Raw genomic sequence first — 20,938 nt, 5'->3', positions numbered from 1 at the left:
ACAGATTTTATTAGGAAAATATCAGTTTAATAACAGGTTGCAAAGAAGGACGTTTGCTGTGTTCCCGGAAAATAAGGATAATGGGTGTCAAAGGGGGACCTACTGTTGAAATAACTAGGCCTATATTTAATGTTTTCGGAACATTCTCAAAAATGATCACTTCTTTTTTATGCATTTTGTTGAAGTTAACGTGTCTGCCTCAAGCAGCCGCGTCGCGCCTGTTGACTGTGTACTGTAAATACTGTCCACTTGGGGGCGCCATTGCTACGAGGAGCGCAGGTTCACGCAGGCGGGTTGGGGGGGGCAGCCTTGCGATAAAGTTCGTCGTGGGACCCGAAAGTTAAGCAGTCTGCTCGGCCAAGCAGAGGGACCGCATAGCCGAGCGTAGCTGGCCCGTCAAAGCAAGACGGAGAGCGGAGCTCCGGCGTTTTTGAGACGGGGGTGGGGGCGCACCGATCTTGATAGGCGGAGGAGGAAAGCCGTGGCCCGAAAACGGGTCAGGTTTCAGGGGGAGTGACGCTCCGTGGAACCTAGGGGAGGGGGCTGGAGCCGGAGCTGGTGGGGACGTAAGGGAGGTGGGAGGGGGGGCAGAAGAAGCCCTTTGTAAACCTGACAAAGCGTTTGAGATTAGAACAAGTATTCTCGGAGGAGCAGGAGACGTGCAACCCCCAGGATCTCCGAAATTAATGGATCCTGTCTTCGCTGGAGGACGTGGAAAAAAGAGAGTCTTCTTCGCTTTACACGCCCAGACTCGCAACAAATGGTGCATTTTCACGAAGTTTACATTACTGCGAAAAAATGAACGTCTAATCCTATTCTGTTCATAAGAAGCAATAAACAGTTGGAGAAACTTTGGTGGACTTGTTTTTGGGATCCGCTACCATTTTTTGGATGTACAATCTCCTGGATTTTTCAAGAATAATAGTTGCTGGGTGTAATTTGGATTTTTGGGGGCTTTTCTCCTCATTTGAAAAGGGAATCTTGACGGATTTCGGATTAGTTCAGAAATCACTGCTTGGCATTTGCGCTGCTGCGGAGAGAAATCTCACCGTCAGGAGTGCACTCTCTCCGGCCCATGCAGCCGCCTGCGGCTCCGTGCATGCTGATCAAACTCGGTACATTAGTGCATCAAGGTAACCCGTCAGCCATTTGTGCAAAATTATACGATTAATGCTTGTAATCTGAAAGTTGGTCGTGTTTAACCCAAAGAGCGAGCATCCTTGAATAAAGTCCAGCAAATTGAAATTAAAAATAGAGTTTTGTTTTGTTTCCCAGAAAGTTCCCAGGTTTCTTGAAGTACTGAGAAGTGGAATATTTGCATTTTATATCTTTAACTATGGTTTTGTTTTTGTGTTTTTATATTTATTTATATAGGCTATGTATAAGTCGGCAAGTAGCTCAGTATCAGAAATTGATGTATTTAACTTGCAAATTTCGTCCAATAGCCCTGTATGTTTTTAAACGAATTGTAAATATTTCTTGCCAGTTTTGCGCCATGATGGCTGGATTTCTGGTATGCGCTGGATTAATCTTGAGCAGTGAGAGATAGTCAGAAGAGAAATCTGGTTGCAGAACTTTGTGAAGATGAGGAAGGCAGTTGTGGCGTCACCACCTGATACAGTTTTGTACAAACGCCCGTGTAAAACTGCGATCTCATACTATTCTCAATTTTGGAGTTTAAGAACGTTTAAAAATGCAGGCATTTTGCAACCACGTAGTAAAAACCCATTTAGTTCATTAGTGGCAATTTATGGAAAGTATGGCCTAATTATGTTTGAATCGATTTATTTAGCCCACCTATTAGGGACATTACCTCATTTGCTCTGTCGCGTTTATTGTATGAGTTTAAGTAACGCGCAGTTTGCCTGTTCGGTGATCATAACGCTGCCGGACCGCGCTGAGCGCTTTCATTGTATAAACTAATTTGAATTTCAATAGCGATGCAATAAGTTTGGTGACTGAGTTTAGCGGCTTTAGGCGAACTGTACGAATTTGACTTTTCTATAGAAGCAAAAGGTGAAATATAAACTTGCACAAAATCAGCACACCTCCACAATAGCATGGCACGGAAAAAATATGTTCAGAAAACCAACATTTTATTACATACTGAATATTGACGCAATCAAATACATTGTAGCCTACAATAACAACTATCAGTAGACTATCAGTTTAGACACTTGCTGCCAACTCAACAATTGTAACATCAGCTCCCTAACTTGTTAAATAAATATTTAATAATTGTTGCAATTAAGTATCCGGAGTTGCGCTGTGTGGGTGTGTGGATTCACGGATTGCTTCAGTAATGGTTTGTTTGTTCACTTAACGCAGTTCGTCGCAAATTAGGGTCTTAAAACGATAAAACCGTAATCCGTGGAGCTGCTCATACACCCGCAGTGCGTGTGTTTAGGAAAATGTGGAGGAAATGGTGGGAAACCCGTCAATTCAGAAAGAGGGATAAACGGGTGGGAAATAAGACTGCTAACCCGACAGTTCAGAAAAGGGGGGTGGAAAATGGGACACCTGGCCCGTTTTAAGAGGCGATCCGCATGGCTTCAGGGTAAAATCAGCAGCTGCAGCCGAAAGGGCGCAGGTGAGAGCGGTGGCGCCCGGTGTCCCGGCGCTGGGTAAATGGTGTTGCACGTTATACCAATGTATAACAATGGCCAGGTACGGGTTTTACACTATAAACAAGCCAAAATTAGGACTATCTTAGAAATTCATATGTTAGTGTTGAGGCTTGCTATGGGATAATCTGTCTGTAGCCTTCCTGTCGCGATCGTTTCACTCTTGATTGATTGAGTCAATAACAATCGTTAGGGCAGATGGCTTTTGCTTAGGGACGAAAATAGTCTGGCAATTAATGTATAAAATGCAATTAGGTGTGCACATGGATTGTCGACCCGTCCACCGAGTAATGATTTACAGACAGTAGCATAATTTCTTTGGGACGACGTGTACCGCAATGTTGCAATCAGTTCCAAGAATCTCATATGTACGTTGTAATATGCATTATTGACACATCTGTCTTTACATCCGTGTTTACCTCGTTGTAAAAATTTTTAGTCGTTGGATCGATTCGTGATTATAGATAGATAGATAGATAGGCTGTTTTGTTTACACATTGTAGGAAAGTAAGCTATTACTGACATTTTTGGAAAAGGGGGTAGGCCTAATAGTAAAATTCATATTCATGTAACTTATTGACAATGCCATTGACAATAAAACTAAAGTCACGCTGCAATTGGCTGCATGCTTTTTGCAAATAAATGAAGAAAAAAATGTCACGCGTCTTGTACATGCAAGATCTTAAATCTGACCTGGCGCCGTTTGCCAGCCTTTCGCTATTTCTTCAACTGCACATTGAGTCACAAAGCAGGCTCTTTATCCCTTAGTTTAGATAACATTACATCTTATCTACCCGGCTAAATATTTTATCAGAACATTTAAATACCCGTTCTGCAGACTAAATTCTTTTTTGGGACGAAGCATCGAAAGTCTTTAAAATCCGTTAAGCAACACAAACCACAAAAAGCGTCCCTCATACGGTACTTCAGTCTTGTTTTATTTGAATCCTGCTTTATTTGAAGTGCAGCATAATATATTTGAAAACAAAACATTTGAAAATTAATTGTAGATTTGATATGCTGACGACTTTACTTCTAAACTTTTCAGCTTCGAAAATAATCACGAAATCGTGATTATTCGTATTCGACAATGTATGAGGCTGGTCGTATGGTGTGCTTTTCATCGGGGATGGAGGGTCCTTATTTATAACGCGGTGTTTGTCTGCTGCGAGTGCAGGAAGCTGTTATATACACAGAAGAAATAAGAGGCAGTTTAATGGGTTGAAAGCGGAGATTTGGACGATTAGCGGGAACACGGACGAGAAGCGCTCCCCTAAACAGCCTGGCAAGCTCGGGAGCGGCAGGGAGCGCGGAAAGTCCGTCAGGCAGCGTTAGCGCAGGTGTAGCTCGGTGTACGAGCGAGTGGGCCTGCATCACCACTCTGGTATGTCTGTGGTAGGGCCAGTTCTGCAGCATTTCAGAACATGGTGCCCCCCCCAAGTGTGACGTTCCTCCTTCTTTCTTGAAGAGAGGAGTAGTTGTGCACTTTTTACACCTAGCTCGCTGTCTATCTGCCTCCAGAGCAGATCTCCTACTGGGTGCCTAGAGCTTTGTGACGGGCATTGTGGAAAGTTTAAAACAAGTTATTGCTGGATAAATGAATGAGCTTTTAAATAGAAGCAGAGCAGTTGGGGATATTTCCTTGTTTTGTAATAGTAATAGACCCAGTATGTTTGATTGGAAAGTTCTATGTGTTACCCAAACCTAATGTTCTTTCTCTCATTTTTTTCCTACCCAGGTCAGGTGACTGGGGGGCATTCCCGTGAGTGACAGGCCCGACAGCCAGCAGTTCATGGTTGGGTGGAACTCCTCAGATGGGATCTCTGTCCAGGGGGAGGCCAAGGAGGGGGGGATGGGCACGCCCGGCCCCCGGTGACGGGATGTCTGCGTGGCTCTGGCTGCTGGGCGTGGCCTTGCTATCGCTGGTGACGGCTTCGGGGGCACGGCCGCCCATCAGCACCACCGAGAAAGACAACACCACACCGGAGCCTGAGGGTGAGCAGGCTGCATGGGTCACTTGGGCGGAAGGAGAGTCAGCTTAGGGGCCCAGGAGTGGTGAAGAGATGGTTGCCCTCTCTTTAGTGTCCCATTCCTTATCCCTCCATGTGTGAAGTGGGGGTGGTGGGGGGGATTTGATGAGATTGTGACAGGATGTTTGCTGTTTCCAAAGGAGAAACACACCACCACTGATGGGCTGGGGGGGGGGGGGGGGTTATCATCTCAACTTCATTTGACTCGAAATGTCCAAATTGGAAGTTTGTTTGTGATACTGTGGACCTTCTTGCACTTTATTTTACTTTTCCCAGACTGGAACGTCCTACAAATGACTAGGGCATCTCCCCCTCATTTCAGTGTTTGTACACTATAGCGATCAGCAGTCATTTCTAGCAAATTCCTTCATGTGAAAATGTCACAAATATCAGTACCATACAGAGTGCAGTATATCAGGAATTTTCTAGGAGCATGATGGCACTTTAATAATGAGACTTGTGGTTTTTTGGTTTAGATGTAGCCATGGAAAGTGAGGCTCTGACATCCCAGCATCTCCAGCCCCCATTAGACGTCGTCCGTTTCTGCCATTAAAGTTATTCAGTTTAAAGTCATTGTGTGGGTTGGGAAAGTCTGGCTCCTTCACCTTTTGTTCCCAGGCCGTAACCAGTTCGGTAATTTAAGGGTGGGGCGGCTCAATGTGACTCATTAAACGGCCCCTGATTTTCTGCCCTCGGGGGGTGGGGGGGGGAGCATGCATCAAGGTCAGGCAGTGTGTTGTGTTTCGGTTGCCATCCCGCCAGTGCGAGGGTTCAAAGGGTGGCCATGTTTGTAACGAGAAACTTATCCCGAATTTCATCTCTTGCAATTTATGGTAACACTTTTGGGGGAGGGGTGGTTGGGGGTAGTACTCTGACATTCAATTCCCAAGTCATGGAACTTCTTAAGAGGATCTGGAAAGAAAAGCAATAGAAAAATGCTAGGGTGGTGTGGTTGGGAGTGACGGAAGCTACTGGTTATACTAGTCAGTCATTAATGGTTGATTTTAACGGTGCCACGACCAACCGAATCCTCTAGCATGCAAATCTGATTAAATAACACTGCGCTGTGGAATAGGTGAGATCCTCAGTTACATTGCAGTTTGCGTGCAGTTCGTACACTGAAAGTGGCATTTTCGACACTGGTTGCCTTTGCAGGAGCTATGAGTCATACAGCAAGGCGTTAGGAGGGAGAAGCAGTGATAATGCAGGCGGAGGAGGTCTGGTCATGTGACCAGAACACCTTCTCAATCCTCCAGTGAGTTTCTGTGACCTGTTGACGGCGAGGCGAAGAACGGCGTTGTAGTTACCATTGTTCTTGAAGGTGCTTGGTAATAACACCCAGTCTTGTGCCAAAATTGCTCCCTGGCTATGGGCCGCGCCCACAGAGGGGGTAATTGTTGTTCATTGAACACCAGTATTATGTGGCTTTGGGGTGGTAATGAGCTGAGACGTCTCTGTGTTTGTTTGGAGGTGAAAAGGGGGACTGCACCGTTTTCCCACCGGACGAACGAGTCGAAAAGCAAGCTCGCCATTCTTTTTTTTTTTCCCTTCCCCTCCCGCTTTCTTCCTTGCATGCCCCCCGGGCTCCGTGTGAAATTCAAAACAGAGAATCGGGAAGCTCGAACTCTAGGTGTGAGTGTCAGTGTGCGAGAGAGCCGCGAAGGGGGTGGGGGTGGGGGGGGCGGAACTCTGGGGTCTTAAAGGATTTTGTGCCGTTTTGTGTCAGTTTGGCTGGATAACGTGCTGAATTGAGCAATCTATGCTGTGCTGGGCCAGGCAGATGGGAAGCTCGCGTTGTCTAATATGCAGATGCCGGACACTTGGAAGGAGAAACCCTTCGCAGTGCAGAGGCACTCTGGCGTGTGGCTTGGTTTGTGAATCTGAGGGGACCATCCTCTCACTCTCTCACCCCGCCGATCAGAAAAGGTTGCAAATCAGCTTTGATCAAGGAGCAGGACCTCTGCTGTGGCCTGCAAGTGGTGTTTGCAGATTCGCTGTTGTCCTTTGCAGGACCAAAATAAGAGAAGTTTGCCAGATGGTTGTGGGGTCGATGCCTTTGGTAGCAGATCTTAAAGGTGATAGGATGATTGCTTTCCAGTGCTGCCCTTTGGGGTTTCGAAGTTTTGAACGGAAGGTTTTTGTGGTACTGTGTGTTACTGAGGGCTAGATAGCTCCAAGGTGAGGCTGAGATGCCCAAGACTGTAGCCATTGATATCAGAGAGGAGTGGAGATCAGAATGTTGGGGGGGGGGGGATAGTGGGGAGGATGGGGTGAATGAGAAAGTAGAGAGGAAGATGACGAGAGTGACAGCGTGTGGGGAGGAGAGCAGAAAGCATGAAGGGCAGAGCATGTTTGGGTAGGAGACAGTGAGAGAGAACCGGCATTTGTCCCGCTTTAGTCGCGAGGCCCCCCCATCTGTCACTCTCAGGATGGGGATGGAGCGGCGAGAGTGAGATTTGGGGGCTTGGGGTGGTTGTGTAACGCACAGATGCTTGGCTTTCCCATGGATTTTGATGTACCGCCGTTGGGAAATTCTCTACCAAACAGTGGCTGGAGCTAAAACTTTACTTTAGAATGTTAACGGGCTGCTTTTAGCCTCACATTTGGCTAAAATCAGAAGGTCGCACATCTTTAAGGTGTGACGTTAGCTGTGATTTCATTGTATTGTTTTGCTGTTTGTTTGACTACATGTGCTTACATGGCAACTACATTAGGTTGGATCTTGCCTGGATGAAGTAGATGGATTAATATCATTTGTTTGAATTTGTGCTGTGAATTGAGAGTTAGAGCTAGAAGATGAGGCTCAGCCTCGGAGGCTCTCGGCCCGTTCCTGACTCGGTCCTGGAGGATCGGAGGCAGACGGCCGTGTGGCCATGTGGGGTGCTGGTCTACGCTCGGACAGGGAAGGTCATTTCGGAAGCTGCTTCTGATTTCTCAGGGAAGGTCATTCCGGAAGCTGCTTCTGCTTTCTCAGAGGCCGGATACGTGAGCCCTGCATGCTTTTCTTTCGTGGGACGTCATTCGGACTGGCTATCTGCTCAGTGGCGGTCACCACCTGCGAGGGGGGGCTTTTGTCCGCCGGCTTGCGTCACTTTTCCCAGACAAGCCGTGCTGTGGGAAGAATCTGCCAGGAAGAAGGTGTCGCTCCTGGCAGTGTGAGCTCCGGATGGCCTCCACGTTCCCGTGAAGAATCAGGCCTCCCGAGGGTGTCGACCAGGTCATCCCGGGGTCAGGGCAAGTCTAAGTTATGGGGGGGGGAGCGGATGCAAGACCTGAGAGGGGGAAGTAAAGGGGGATTGTCTATAGAGAAGAAGGACAGCTGAGCATAGATAATGAAGAACATATTTCGTTGCCTGGTTGCCCCCCCCCAAGATCCAGGAAGAAACCACCTAGGTGCTTTTTAACCCCCCTTCCCCATTACCCTTTGTTATTAATTAATTCCTTAAGCTACTTAGCAAAAACACTTTATCCAAAGCGACTTCTAGTTGTTTTTTGCTATATTGCATCAATAAATGAGATACTTCACACAAGATGACCCCTTTGTGATCTTTTCCAGTCCATTTCATTCATACTTTTAGCTCTGGTTTCTCCTGGCAAGGTCCAGAGTCTCTCAGTCCACAGGGGGTCCTCTCCAAATAGCACCCCCTCCTGTTACCCTCCGGAAGGTGGTGGGCTCCTTCAGTGATCTCCTCAGACAGACACTAGTGTGTGATTCACTCTCTGTCTAACAGAAATAAATCTGTGTGCAGAGCTTTGATGTTGTTGCGGGTGGAACCACGCAGGCGATAATAAAACAGGAGTACAGTAAACAGTGAGGGCTTCTGGCTTGGCGGCAGGGGGGAGGGGTCCCATCAGTCAGCGGGGACGTCTTTCACTGAGACCACACATTCGGTGGTGAGAGTGGGGTGGGGGCTGCGGCTTAATTATTTCCGCAGTGAGAATAAGTCACATCACCGGAACCATACCTTTGTGGGGCATGGTGCCAGGGGGACTGTTTAAATCCGCGCACACCCAGGCCTCTTGTCTTTACTCTTTAAGCATAATGGCTCTCCCTTCCTGCTTAAGGATGGGGGGTTGGGGGCAGGTTGGACACAATAGAGGGAGAATATGTTTCAGGGGGTGTGTGTTGGAACAGGAAAGCTTGGGAGTCTTTCAATATCTGTAATTTTGACTTTCATTCCTCAGCCAAATGTGATTTCTTTTCTCATACTGATTCTTTTGTGGTTGTCGTTGGTAGTTATTATTTTTTTTCTCTCCATCATGCTTCTCGTAAAACTCTCCGCCCTTCAAAAAAAAAAAAAAACCTTTCTATTAACGATGTTTTTCAGTGCCGCGCTCGCCGAAACGGCGGGATTCCTTCGGATAACGAGCACAGGGTCTTGCGGTTTTACGCGCCGGGAGAAAAGCATGTTATATCGTGTACGCATGAGGTTTGACGTGTCTGCGCTCGCCTCCGCGTGTCGCTGTGGGCCGGTCCTTGTGAGAACACACCCAAACACCCCCCCTCTTCCACGTCGATGGTCCCTCCCGTCCCCCTGCCCATGTGTCCAAAACATCAGTCTTATTTTGCCCCCTCCACCCCCCTGGAGTGGAATGGCAGAAAGCAGCTTCCACTTCACTCATTCTACTGCGCCCCCCCCCCCCCCCCCCCCCGAGCCCCGCCTGTATTCACGCCATCAGCATGCCGCTCTGCCGGTGGTGGGTGGACAGGACAGGATGGGGTTAATCCTGTCTAATCACGTGCGCTTGCTTGGTCCATAACCGCATGCTCTGAGGCCGCCGGATGCGTGCGGGGGTGCGTCGCTGGCTGACCGCCGTCTGCCGTAATCTGCCATGCTGTTTTTATTTTGCGTTTTACGGACACTGTAATCACAGCTGTCGGGGCTCCTCTGATTCGGGCATCTGTATTAGGGGATTGCGGTGTTTTTAATTTCTCACCCTATTGCCTGTTCCTCCTCTCCCACCTCTGTTTCTGTCTTTCCCGTGCACCCCCCCCCCCCCCCCAACCTCCACACCCCTTCCCCTGTGCACCGCTCTGCCTCCCCCACGCCCCGCCCCGCAGAGCCTCCAACAAAGTACCAAATCTCTAAGCCCAAGGTGTGCTCGGTGCACCCTGGCGAACCGCTGATGCTGAGGTGCCCGCTGCCTGGGGCGGGCACCGTCACCTGGATGAAGGACGGCTTCTTGCTGGGGCCCAACAACCGCACGCTTATAGAGCACAAGCTGCTGCAGATCCGCGATGCCACCGCCAAGGACTCGGGTCTGTACACGTGCAGCACTGCCGGCCCCCCGGGCAGCAACACGCTCTGCTTCATCGTCAATGTCACAGGTGAGGCCGGGAGCTCGGGAAGCAAAGAAGGCCGCCCCCATCCCCTCTCCCCCCACGGGTAGTGCAGAGCGGCCCCCCAGCATGACCCGTGCCTTCCTGTAGCCTCTCGCGATACCCTCATGTTTTTGCTATTTGGATCGTCGGCGGGTACTATAGTTGTTTTTGTTCTTCCTTTTGCGTCAGCGAGGTTGGTGTCTCCCGCCAGCCGATCCATTACCGCCGACCCCTTAATGTCACGTAGCAGCAGAAAGCAGAACCGTGTAGAGACCGGTGCCGACACCTGTTGACCCTCATCCTACCTGCGGACGGAGTCGGCACGCTCGTTCAGAGATGATCGTGTCTCTAGGATTTTCTTCTCGTCGGTGTTTTCTGTGGCGCCGGTGGGACGGGGTTGTCGTGGGTGTGCATCACGGGCAAAGAGGCCGTTGAGAAGGTGGAGGTTTAGGGTTTGTCAGAGTCTTGTTCACTGCATCATAAATGCGATGAATGTAAGCCGACAGTGATACACTAGCTGAAGATCAGTTCGCTCAGACAGGTTTGTTGTTAGTGGACAGACAGATCGTTGACACCGAGCGCTGAATCTTGGACCTGCTCCTCCGCCAGGCTTGCGATCCCACATGTGTGAGTGTTGCTTGCTCACACCCAGTAGTCATGGTTCTCCCTTGCGGCAGGGGGTAACTGTGTGCTCCTCTTCAGATGCCATCTCGTCTGGCGACGACGAGGACGACACGGAGCGTTCCGAGGACATCCCCGGAGACGGGGAACAGATACGTGAGTATCCAGGGCACATTCAGGCTTCCTGTCACCTCTGTCAGTGTGTCATTGTCGTCAGCCTGTCCTGGTCTCACCTCCATGTCGTCGTCGTTGTACCTCTAGTGGGTTTTTGTTTGAATTTGAGTCTCTAAGAGCTTTCTGGGTCTTGAAAATGGCCTTATTTTGTCAGGTCCTGCCTATTTCATGCCGTTTCAGGCCCGGAAAGTGGCGCTTGATGCTTTAGCGGTCAGGCATCCCCACAATAGTGTGGCTCGCAGACTGCAGTGGATTCCATGCATTTTTTAAATGCGACGCGGGGAGAGACGAGCCCTGAGCAGAGCGTGGCTCGTCTCATGCGTTGCTAACGCCGTCCATCTGTTGTGTGTTAGATACCTGTTGTCAGAAATGTTTTGCATTAAGCTTTGATAAATTCTATGGGGGGGTCCACTGAGAAAAGGGATGACGTTGTTGGGTTCTTCCGAGGCTGGGGGGTGTTTGCGGGGTCCTTTGTGAAGTCTTGTGTTTCCTTGAGTATCCCATTTGTCCAGGAACGAGCTGTAATTGTCAAAAATTCATTAGCTATTGGGTGTTGGGCTGAGGGGGAATTTCTGGTGGTTATGAGATTTCTGGAAACAGATCAAAATCTGCTTTGGCAGTGTTATTCAAATTCCATGTGGTGTTTTTTTTTTTTTTTTTTTTAAATTCAACCCCCCCCCCCCCGAATATTAATAAGGAAAAAGTGTGGTGTAGGGTTTTTTAACTGTAGGGGTCTGGTTTAGATTGGGCCCAGGGCCTCTCTCCGTGTGCTGTGGAATTCCGGCCTGGGGCCGGGGCAGGGCTTGAGGTGTCTGCAGGGGGGAGCTGGTGGGGGTAGGGGGGAGGGGCTGGAGCTGGTGGGGTGGGGGGTGGTGAGGGTACTGGGATTTGAAGCCTGCAGTGGTTTGGGTTTCTCCTACAACTCGGAATGCTGCGGTATTCCCTTCGGAGAGACCATGATCCAACAGGAACAACAGGAAGGCAAAAGGGAGAGCAAATATGACTGCTTTTACCTCCCAAGAGTTACAGGAGGACAGAACCTGTGCACCATTAAGAAATCATCAACAGGCCCTTGGCACGAGGCTCAGGCCGTTAATGGGCTTGGGCTTCAAGGCTTTTGTAATATTTAGAATCCTCCACCCTGGCCGTGTTTGGTTTTTGTTGACAGTTTGTGATAGAAAGCTTTGTCTTTTGGCCAGGAGTTGTGTGGTTGGGGGTTGATGATTGATTGATTTTTAACAGAATAACAATAAGTCTTATTATTTGAAGCAGATGGGGGGGCATGCTCACATGCAGATGGGGGGGGGGGGCACACACATGCAGATGGGGGGGGCACGCTCACATGCAGATGGGGGGAGGCACACATGTAGATGGGGGGAGGGGACACACATGCAGATGGGGGGGGCACACACATGCAGATGGGGGGGGGCACGCTCACATGCAGATGGGGGGAGGCACACATGCAGATGGGGGGAGGGGACACACATGCAGATGGGGGGGGGCACACACATGCAGATGGGGGGGCACGCTCACATGCAGATGGGGGGAGGGGACACACATGCAGATGGGGGGGGGGCACACACATGCAGATGGGGGGGGGCACACACATTCAGATGGGGGGCACGCTCACATGCACATGTCACGTGGACATTACTCCACTCACGGGTTCCATCTTTTTGGTAAGTGGTTTCTCGTGGAGACAAAGATGACTCTGACATACAAATTCACTGGCTGGCCAGTTTACATGTTGGCAGGCTGGATTTACCTCGGGGCTCTTTCATTTATTAACGATCTGTGCCAAAGGATCTGTCTTTTTGGGTGTTCTGGCATTGATTAATGGCACCTAGTATTGTTCTGTAAAGACTTGATGCCCAGGGAAAGATTTTGTTTGGCCGTGGTTATGGCTCTTTTCGAATTGCTCAGTCCAGACAAACCCAAGATTTTTTTGGTTAGATGTCTTAGTTGACCTGCTAATAGAGCGTAGATTAGCACGAGATCGGTATTTCTAAGCTTGGTAAAATATTGGTGAGATGTATTGAGCTTATTAAGAAATGAGCCAATGGTGGTAGAGTGAACCTCGGACCACTGGAATGAACCATGGAAGGCTGAAATGTAGATGAGGTGGCCGAAGGCAAGGGGGGATGTGGTATACATCATGAAGGGGGGAGCCGGCGTTTCCAAGGGCTCTCACAGCACAGGTGACAGACTGTCGATGGTAAGAGAGCCACACTGAACATCACTAGCGCACTGCGTTGGTCCCATGGCACTGGATTTTATTGGAAGGGATGTTGATGGCCGTCCCACAAGTCTGGAAAGAGGGAAGTTTTGAAACGAGAGAAAGCAGATGTGTGTGTGTGTGTGTGTGTGTGTCTGTAAGTCTGTAAGTGTGAAGAATGGAGGCCCTGGGAATGCTGCAGTGCTGACCCCCCCCATCTGCTCATGTCACTGGGGGTCATTCTCACAGGTGTGTGGTGGGGGGGGGGGGGGCGTGCGTACATCTGAGAGAGTGGGAACAAGGGAGAAGGAGACAGCACTGCTTTTAATCTGCAGTATATTACTCTTGTTTTGTTCATGTTTGTAAGTATTGCCTAAGTAAGTGCATTTAGGGGCAAGGGATAGGAGTCTGGGGATCAAGGGGCATTTTTGGCATGAGGGCTGTTTGGAAAGAAGTACGCGGTTTGAAGCGACTCCTGGACACGGGCCGCGATTCAAAAACGAATCCGCTTCCAAGCCCCATGTGGCCTGCGGCCGGATCCGAGGGCCCTGATGTGCCGAAACCTTATTCTCGGTGCAGATCCAGAACTCCCCCAGAGATAAGAATCACTGAGTACAGATCACTGGAACACTGGAGCCGAAAGGAATATCAGAGAATGGACTGAAATTAGATGTGATGGTCTGGTTAGCGTGTCTTGCTTCTGCTCTGATGATTTTCCCAATCAAAAGGAGAATACATGCAAGCGCCCCCCCGCCCCCCCCCCCCAGGTCCCTTTGGTCACACCTTTGCATTTCTCCAGGTGGTGGCTTGCTTCCATCTTCTTTTCCAGATGGCGGGAAGTGGTCTAAGCTTTGAGATCCTGGAATCCTTGTCTTTGTGTGTTTATTTCGGTTCCCTCTCTTTACGTGTTGCAGGGGCGCCCTACTGGACCCTGCCAGATAGGATGGAGAAGAAGCTGCACGCCGTGCCGGCGGCCAACACGGTGAAGTTCCGCTGCGCGGCGGGAGGGAACCCCAAACCCACCATGCACTGGCAAAAGAATGGCAAACCTTTCCGACCAGAGGACCGCATGGGAGGGTACAAGGTAGGGGAATTTCCATGTGGTGGAGGGACTCTGGGAAATGGCTGGAAAGACTGGGAAAAGCTCTCATTAAGGCAGCAAAGTGCGATGGAACGTGACATGTGACTAAAATACTAGGATGGGATTGGCTGATGTGTAGGAAAACCACCTCAATGCAGTCTGTTATAGTAACCAGTGAGGTTTATGGCTATGATTTATAATTGTTTGCAGAGGAAACTGGGTTGGGGAAAGTAGTGCTTGGGGTGATTTGCTTTTGCTTAAAACCTGATCATTTCATAATAAGTTGGTCTGAATTCTCTTATGGGGTCTGTAGTGTTTTTGTCTGACTGAGTTAGTTGGATACCCTAAATGAGCTCCCCTACGGTGTGGTGGGGGACGGGGCACGGGGGGGGGGTTCATTTTGGTGTGGCAGTTGCCCTGTGATCTCGGCCCCTCGTACTCCCTGGTGCTGACAGCTCATCCATCAGACTCTCCTTCACTGACTGCTCCTTGTGGGGGGAGGGTTGGGATTAAGATAGGGTTAGGGTTTGGGATTTGTGGATTAGTTATCCCAGAAAACCCCCTAGGGGCTCCTGAATGGGCAAGAGATGGTTCAACAGAGTAACGCTTAGAAATAAAGTGGAAAAATATGTGAAAGTGATGCATTACTCTCTTATTATTTGGAGAATATTGGACTTGTTATATACACTAACATAAATTGGGGAGGGGGGGGGATTACTACACTCACCTGCAGGGGGTGGGACCTGGGCCGCAAATCCCAGGAAGTGCCCCCCACCCCCCGAGACTGGGATCTCAGTGTCCCTACTTTGAAATTCCGCAGAGGTTTGATCTCTGGTTAAAATTGAACTTCTCTTCATTTGAACAAACTGGGGCCTCATCTGAATTGTTTGTACACCCTAAACTTTAATCAAAAGGAATAAAAGCGTGTTTAATGGCTGAGCTCATCACTCCGCTTTATCAGAGAACGTCTCCAGCAGTTTGTCAGCTCAGTCTGTATCCTCAATAAAGAAGCAAAATATTCATTTATAGACCCACCCTGTGCTGGAGCAGTGTTTGAAATGGATGGATTTTTTAATATGCATTAAAATGATGTAATATGCTCTGATGATTCTCCCAATCAAAAGGAGAATGTATGTGTATGCGTGTGTGTGTGTGTGTGCGTGTATGCGTGTGTGTATGTGTGTGTGCGTGTATGTGGGTGCGTGAATGTGTGTGTGTGTGTGTGTGTGTGTGCGAGCGGGTTTATGTACACAATGTCCCCATAACGTGATAAATATCCGTTTTTTTTCCCTTATGGGGACCATAAAACTCTATTTTATAAAAATCGGTGACTGCTATGAAAAAACTAAAAATGCAAAAACTTGTTAGGTTACTTATGGTTATGGTTAGGGCAGGGTAGGGGTTAAGGTTGTCATAGTTAGCGTTTGCATTTTTCCCATTGAAATGAATGAGCGGTCCCCATAAGGATATGTTTACCCTACATGTGCGTGTGTGTGTGTGTGTGTCTGTGTGTGTGTACATATAGCATGTCACACAGTCCCACCCATTCTCCATCCTCGCTTATCCAGTACAGGGTCACATGGGATCAGATGCCTGTCTCAGCCAGCCTGAGTCAGGGGACACCATGCGTAGGACAAAATCATTTAGAGATACCAGTTCACCCAGCTGAATGTTTCTGGGTTGTGGGAGGAAACCAGTGTACCCAGGGGAAATCCACCCAGACAGGAGAAGAAGGTGCAGGAATCGAACCTTCAGCCCTGGAGGCCGCGTGCTACCTGCTCTTTTCTTTTTGGATGGTTTATTTTTTAGCCAACTCCATCACGTCCTCCTGTGCCCCGTAAGAACTGCTTGTTTTTTCCCGCAGAATATGGAAGTCCTTCAGAAAGCTCAAACAAATGCAGGAAGTTGTTGTGTTAATTAGAGTTTCCTCTCAGGAAGTCGCCGGCTTGGAACGTTCGAAGAAACGCACGGTGATAATTCCTGCAAAAGAATGTCCGTTTCCCTTCATTTTCTTGAAGATTCTCCAGATTTTGGGTCACTTAGTGGTTTTGGAAGCACTACCCATTAAGTGTGCCGTAACAGGGTACAGACAGACTCAGAATATTGAAACTAAACAACAGCTAATTGTGAGGAACTCCATATGGATGTTGATTGGCATCAGTCTGTAAACTGCTTCGCCGTCCCTGCATGGGTCAGCTTCTGCGTGGGGCCTCGAGGTCAGAGGTCCAGAGCCCAGTCTGTCGCTTGGTGACCCCTCTGTGGTCTTCTCCTCATTGGCTTTCCCCTCAGACCTCTTCAGACACCACCCTAACCAAACACGAAAGTGCCCACACCACCCCTCATAAGTCCAGATACACACACACACAAACACACACACACATATATATTTTTTTTGATTTTTGGGAGATTAAAAAATACTACCCATAAATTAAATCCACTTTTTGAGCCCTTCTTCACTGCGTTGCCAGCACAGATATCGAATCGATTTGGGAATATCAGCAAATACTGCGAAAAAACCAAACAGAAGTATGAGGGTGTGTTTGCACGGTTTATGCGAAACCCTAACGCTGAAAAGCTGAGCGACTACAGGTGTTACGCCTCCTGCTGAACACGCTTTAAATTTTTAAATCTGACTTATAACAATAGCAATATTTATGGTATATTTTACATTTATTTTGAGTTTGTTTTGTGGTGTTTTCATTGCCTGTCAAAGAATTAGCAGGCGAGGTGATCTTGGAGTTAGGAATGTTTTTTCCCCTCTTTTATTAATCCAGTAAATTTTTATCTACATCAATCTGTCGGTATCTTAGAATTTTCCTTTCTCCTAACAAAATAAAGAGTTATTTGTGAGCTAAAAAAACGTTTATAGCATTCTGCCTAGGTAATCTTTCTTCCCTCTGTGTGTTGAGGCAGGGCTCCACCATTTTGCAAAGCAGGTTTAAGGTTTAAGGTTTATCCTTCTTCTTAAGGAATGCCTGCCTTGGTTTGTCTGCAGGTGAGATACCAGCACTGGACCCTGATCATGGAGAGTGTGGTTCCTTCGGACAAAGGCAACTACACCTGTCTGGTGGAGAACAAGTACGGATCCATCAACCACACCTACACACTGGACGTAGTGGGTGAGTGCTTTGCCCAGACTGGTCTTGGGGGGAGGAGCGACTACAGAGTTCCTGTGTCTCAGAGACTTGGGTTAATGTATCTAATGCTTGTTAAGAAGGTATAAAAAGGCTGCTTTCCAGTGTTTCTGTGTGAATAAACGAGAGAGAGAGATAGAGAGAGAGATAGAGAAACAGAAACACAGTTTGTTCCTCTGGCTAAACCACTATCCAGCAGCCCAAAGATAAACTCACAGGAGCAGTTCAGCTCAAAATAGACTAATGACTGATCAGTTTGCTAAGCTTGCAGAAAGTTGGAGGGGGGGGTTTGGATGGATGGTTTGTGAGTGAGAGAGGCGGTTCACACAAGCACCTCGTGTTGCTCCGTGCTAGCGAGCGGGGAGTGGAGCCCTTGTTTCACGCTCAGCGAGCACCGACAATCCCAGCTCCACGTCGCAGCATTTAGCCCTTTAGACCCAGCCTGCCCCGCCAGAGAGCACGGCTAATGCTAACATGGCAATTGAGGCAGCTGCTGGCAAAGATTCTCTTGAGTCAATGTGGTGACGTGTCACCGGGCACCTGATTGCAAAGGGTGAGGGCGATGCCAACACTGCGTGCCTCTAGGACGCGGCGAAATGGGTGGCATCGCTGGACTAGCACAGGCTCACTGCTATTACCTCTGCTGAGGGCATGTAGGTAACCTGTGGGATCCATCCTGCACGATAAACACCCCCCCCCCCCCCCCCCACCAAAAAAAATAATCTGTTTCCCCAGAACCCCCTGGGGGTCCCAGACTGCCAGTTTACCCAGAGTTCACTGCCCCCACCCCAGCACCTGAAAACACTTCCCTAACAACTTAATTGACCGATTGGTCCTGAGTTGAAACGGGTGAGCGGGTTTTGGGTCACAGCCATGACTTTGTCGTCTGATTTGCAGATAATGAAAACAGCCCATTATTAGGACAGAGGGGGTGGGGTGGGGAGGGGAGGGGGTCGCATTCGAGAGTGTGTTTGTGTATCAGGAGATGCCCACCCCAAAAGGGGATTCGGTGAGCCACTGTCTTAGTCTCTCCAGTGAGCACTAAGCTGTGGGGGCCGGCTAGAGTTTCTAAAAGCTGTGGCAGTGGTGGTTAAGGGTGTCTGAAGTGCGGACAGGGAAACGTGAGAAAGAAGGGAAGAGGGAGGAATGTGGTGGGGGGGTGGGGTCCAGGAGTGTGCAGGTCAGGGGCAGCCAGCTAATGGAAGGGAGGTAAGACAACAAGCTGCATATGGCTCTGAGTGACCCCCCCCTCCCCCCCCCACCAGAGAGGTCCCCACACCGGCCCATTCTCCAGGCCGGCCTGCCAGCCAACATCACAGTGCATGTGGGGCAGGATGCCCGCTTCGTCTGTAAGGTGTACAGTGACGCCCAACCCCACATCCAGTGGCTGCAGCACATCGAGAAGAACGGCAGCCGCTACGGACCCGATGGACACCCCTATGTGCGCGTCCTCAAGGTACAGTGCAGCCCCTCCCCACTGCCCTCCTCCCCGCTGCCCTGTCTATGCCCCCCCCCCTCCTTCGGCGTCCAGGCAGTGCTCACGTGTGCGAGGGCAACTCCGCCTTTCTCGGTACATTCATCCAAACTGATTTCAAGTATTTATTTCTGCTTATTTCAAAAATTCTTATTTTGAATTTTTATCTCAGGTTTCCGAACAATTTATCAAGCCCCACAGAGACACCTGCAAACAAAAAAGAAACCACTATTTCAGTATTTTACATTAAAAGTGATAGTTTTTCCAACCCAACATTCAATGAGTCTTTTGCTCTGTTTCCCCCACTGCCAGCTGATGTGCCGGATATTCTTGTGATTGACATGGAACAGCGAGCTGATTTTAATGCCGTTTTCTTTCCCTCCCCTGTTGGTTTTTGTTCCTGTGGGTGTTTTTTGTTTTACTTTGCTGTCCAGCGGTCTGGCATTAACAGCTCTGATGTAGAGATGCTCACCCTGTCCAATGTCACCGAGGAGGACGCGGGGGAGTATATTTGTAAAGTCTCCAATTATATTGGGGAGGTCAGCCAGTCCGGCTGGCTGACGGTGATCTCAGGTAAAAGGCAGTACCGCCCCCCCACCCTCTGACCGCGCCCCCATTTTTGTATTTATTTATTTTTGCTCTGGGGCTCGTCACTGGCTGGTTCTGGTTTGGTGGTTTTGGTTCCTGTCTTCAGGCCTGGCTTCGCTCTCCCTGTCGCCTCTGGGGTCAGGCCTGGTTGTTCTGACGTTGGTTTGTACTGACATGGAAAAACCCTGCAACCTGCTGCCCCTAAGTCTTGCCCCCCCCCCCCATCTCCTGTATATGACTCCACCCCCTTCCCAATTTTGCCTCTCCCATCCACAATCAACCCCGCCCCCAAGTCCATAAATGGGCAAGGAGGGGCAGGCTCAGGTCCTGCAGCCGGATCTTTTCCATGCTTTTTGTCCATCTGTGGTTTTAAATGCATGAGGTAGCCTGTCGTGACCAGTGGGGCTGCTGGGAGCCGTTGGTGGGTGACGGGACACTGCCGGTGTGGTGCTCTGTTATTGTATGACCCCGTTTCATGTATCCCCCTTCTCCAATCTGGTGGCACTGGGACTGATGTTTTTTTTGTGGGGGGGGGGCCTTGCCCCTCCCATACTCTCCCTCAGCCCCCATCTACGCTCTAGATGGGAAATCAGGCGATGGACGTCCTCCTGCTTGCCTCCTCTGGTTTTTTGGGTCTCATTATCTCATTTCTTGTGTGTCCTCCTCTTCTCCTCTTCCCCCTTTCCTCACTTCAAACTCCCACACCCCCCATTTCCATTCTCCTTTCTCCCCCCCCCCCTCCCCACTCCTCTCGGCATTCCTACTGTCGCTTCCTGTTCTTTTCTTTCCTTCTCTCGGCCTCTCCTTCTACCTCTCTCTCTCTCTTTCTCTCCACCCCTCCCAGACCGCAGGTGTTAACACCACGGACAAGGAGATTGAAGTTCTCCACTTGCCCAATGTCACTTTCGAGGATGCGGGGGAGTATACGTGTTTGGCGGGTAACTCTATCGGGATCTCCTTTCACTCTGCTTGGTTGACGGTTCTTCCAGGTATATATCCTTATATTCTCCTCTCTTCTTGCCCTCTTCCTTTGCTCGGTGCTTCTGTTGATGGCCTGATTATTTCTGAACAGACAGCCCGCTCCAGTTTCTGGAGTGCAGGACACCTGAACTGATGAACCTCAGTAATTGTTTGCCAATCTCAGGAACTGCAGTGCATAGTTTTCATAATAGTCAGCCTGTCAGACTGTGCATCGCACCCCTGTGTAGAAAGTTAATCAACCCCAGGGCAAAGGGGGCAATGGAAGGTTCCGGAGTGTTCAGCGGTCTTTGTGCCAGGGGGAGCAGGCTGTCTTTCTCAGGGATGTCTGTTGGTGTTGTGGATGTGTGCTTGTCGTAAAAGCATGTAAAACCATGACAAGCCTAGAGTCACTGCTTGCATGCCTGTTTGTGCATCTCTCCGTCCGTCCTTCTGGTAGGCGTACGGTGCACCACCCTGCTCCGAATGGTGATGTCACTCCTCTTTCATGCAGAGGACTGACCGCCAGCTCGATCAGAGTGGCGCTCTGCTCCTGAGAAAGACCAGATTACTGTTTGTTATTTCATTACCTGCTTACGTTACCACCTTGTGTCTAACCTGATGGTCACAAGGCAGGACTTGTGGGCCTGCATTGCGTGGAGGGGGGCTGTGTGTCACTGCTGGGGGGATGGGTGGGGAAATAATCACAAGAACCAG

General features: G+C 49.3%; 1 protein-coding gene across 13 annotated transcripts in view; it reads left to right on the top strand.

Annotated features, from left to right (window-relative positions):
- Positions 1–339: 339 nt before the first annotated feature.
- LOC111839944 (fibroblast growth factor receptor 2) overlaps positions 340–20,938 on the top strand; it is a 39,396-nt gene continuing 18,797 nt past the window's right edge. For 4 of the 13 annotated variants that reach the window (XM_072709707.1, XM_072709703.1, XM_072709705.1 and 1 more), the window contains exons 1-8: positions 340–1,133; positions 4,363–4,619; positions 9,717–9,983; positions 10,680–10,754; positions 13,902–14,071; positions 17,064–17,187; positions 18,468–18,658; positions 20,109–20,253. In XM_072709707.1, the coding sequence (XP_072565808.1) occupies positions 4,439–4,619; positions 9,717–9,983; positions 10,680–10,754; positions 13,902–14,071; positions 17,064–17,187; positions 18,468–18,658; positions 20,109–20,253 (1,153 nt within the window). In that variant the 5' untranslated portion in view covers positions 340–1,133; positions 4,363–4,438. Of the gene's footprint in view, positions 1,134–4,362; positions 4,620–9,716; positions 9,984–10,679; positions 10,755–13,901; positions 14,072–17,063; positions 17,188–18,467; positions 18,659–19,110; positions 19,250–20,108; positions 20,254–20,938 lie in introns of all 13 variants that reach the window. The other 9 variants (XM_072709706.1, XM_072709708.1, XM_072709704.1 and 6 more) reach the window with 4 other exon arrangements.

Source organism: Paramormyrops kingsleyae, chromosome 3, assembly GCF_048594095.1.
Source record: "Paramormyrops kingsleyae isolate MSU_618 chromosome 3, PKINGS_0.4, whole genome shotgun sequence".
In the NCBI taxonomy this organism is placed as follows: domain Eukaryota; kingdom Metazoa; phylum Chordata; class Actinopteri; order Osteoglossiformes; family Mormyridae; genus Paramormyrops; species Paramormyrops kingsleyae.
The sequence above is the reverse complement of the archived record's forward strand: the minus strand, read 5'-3'. Positions and strand labels throughout refer to the sequence as shown.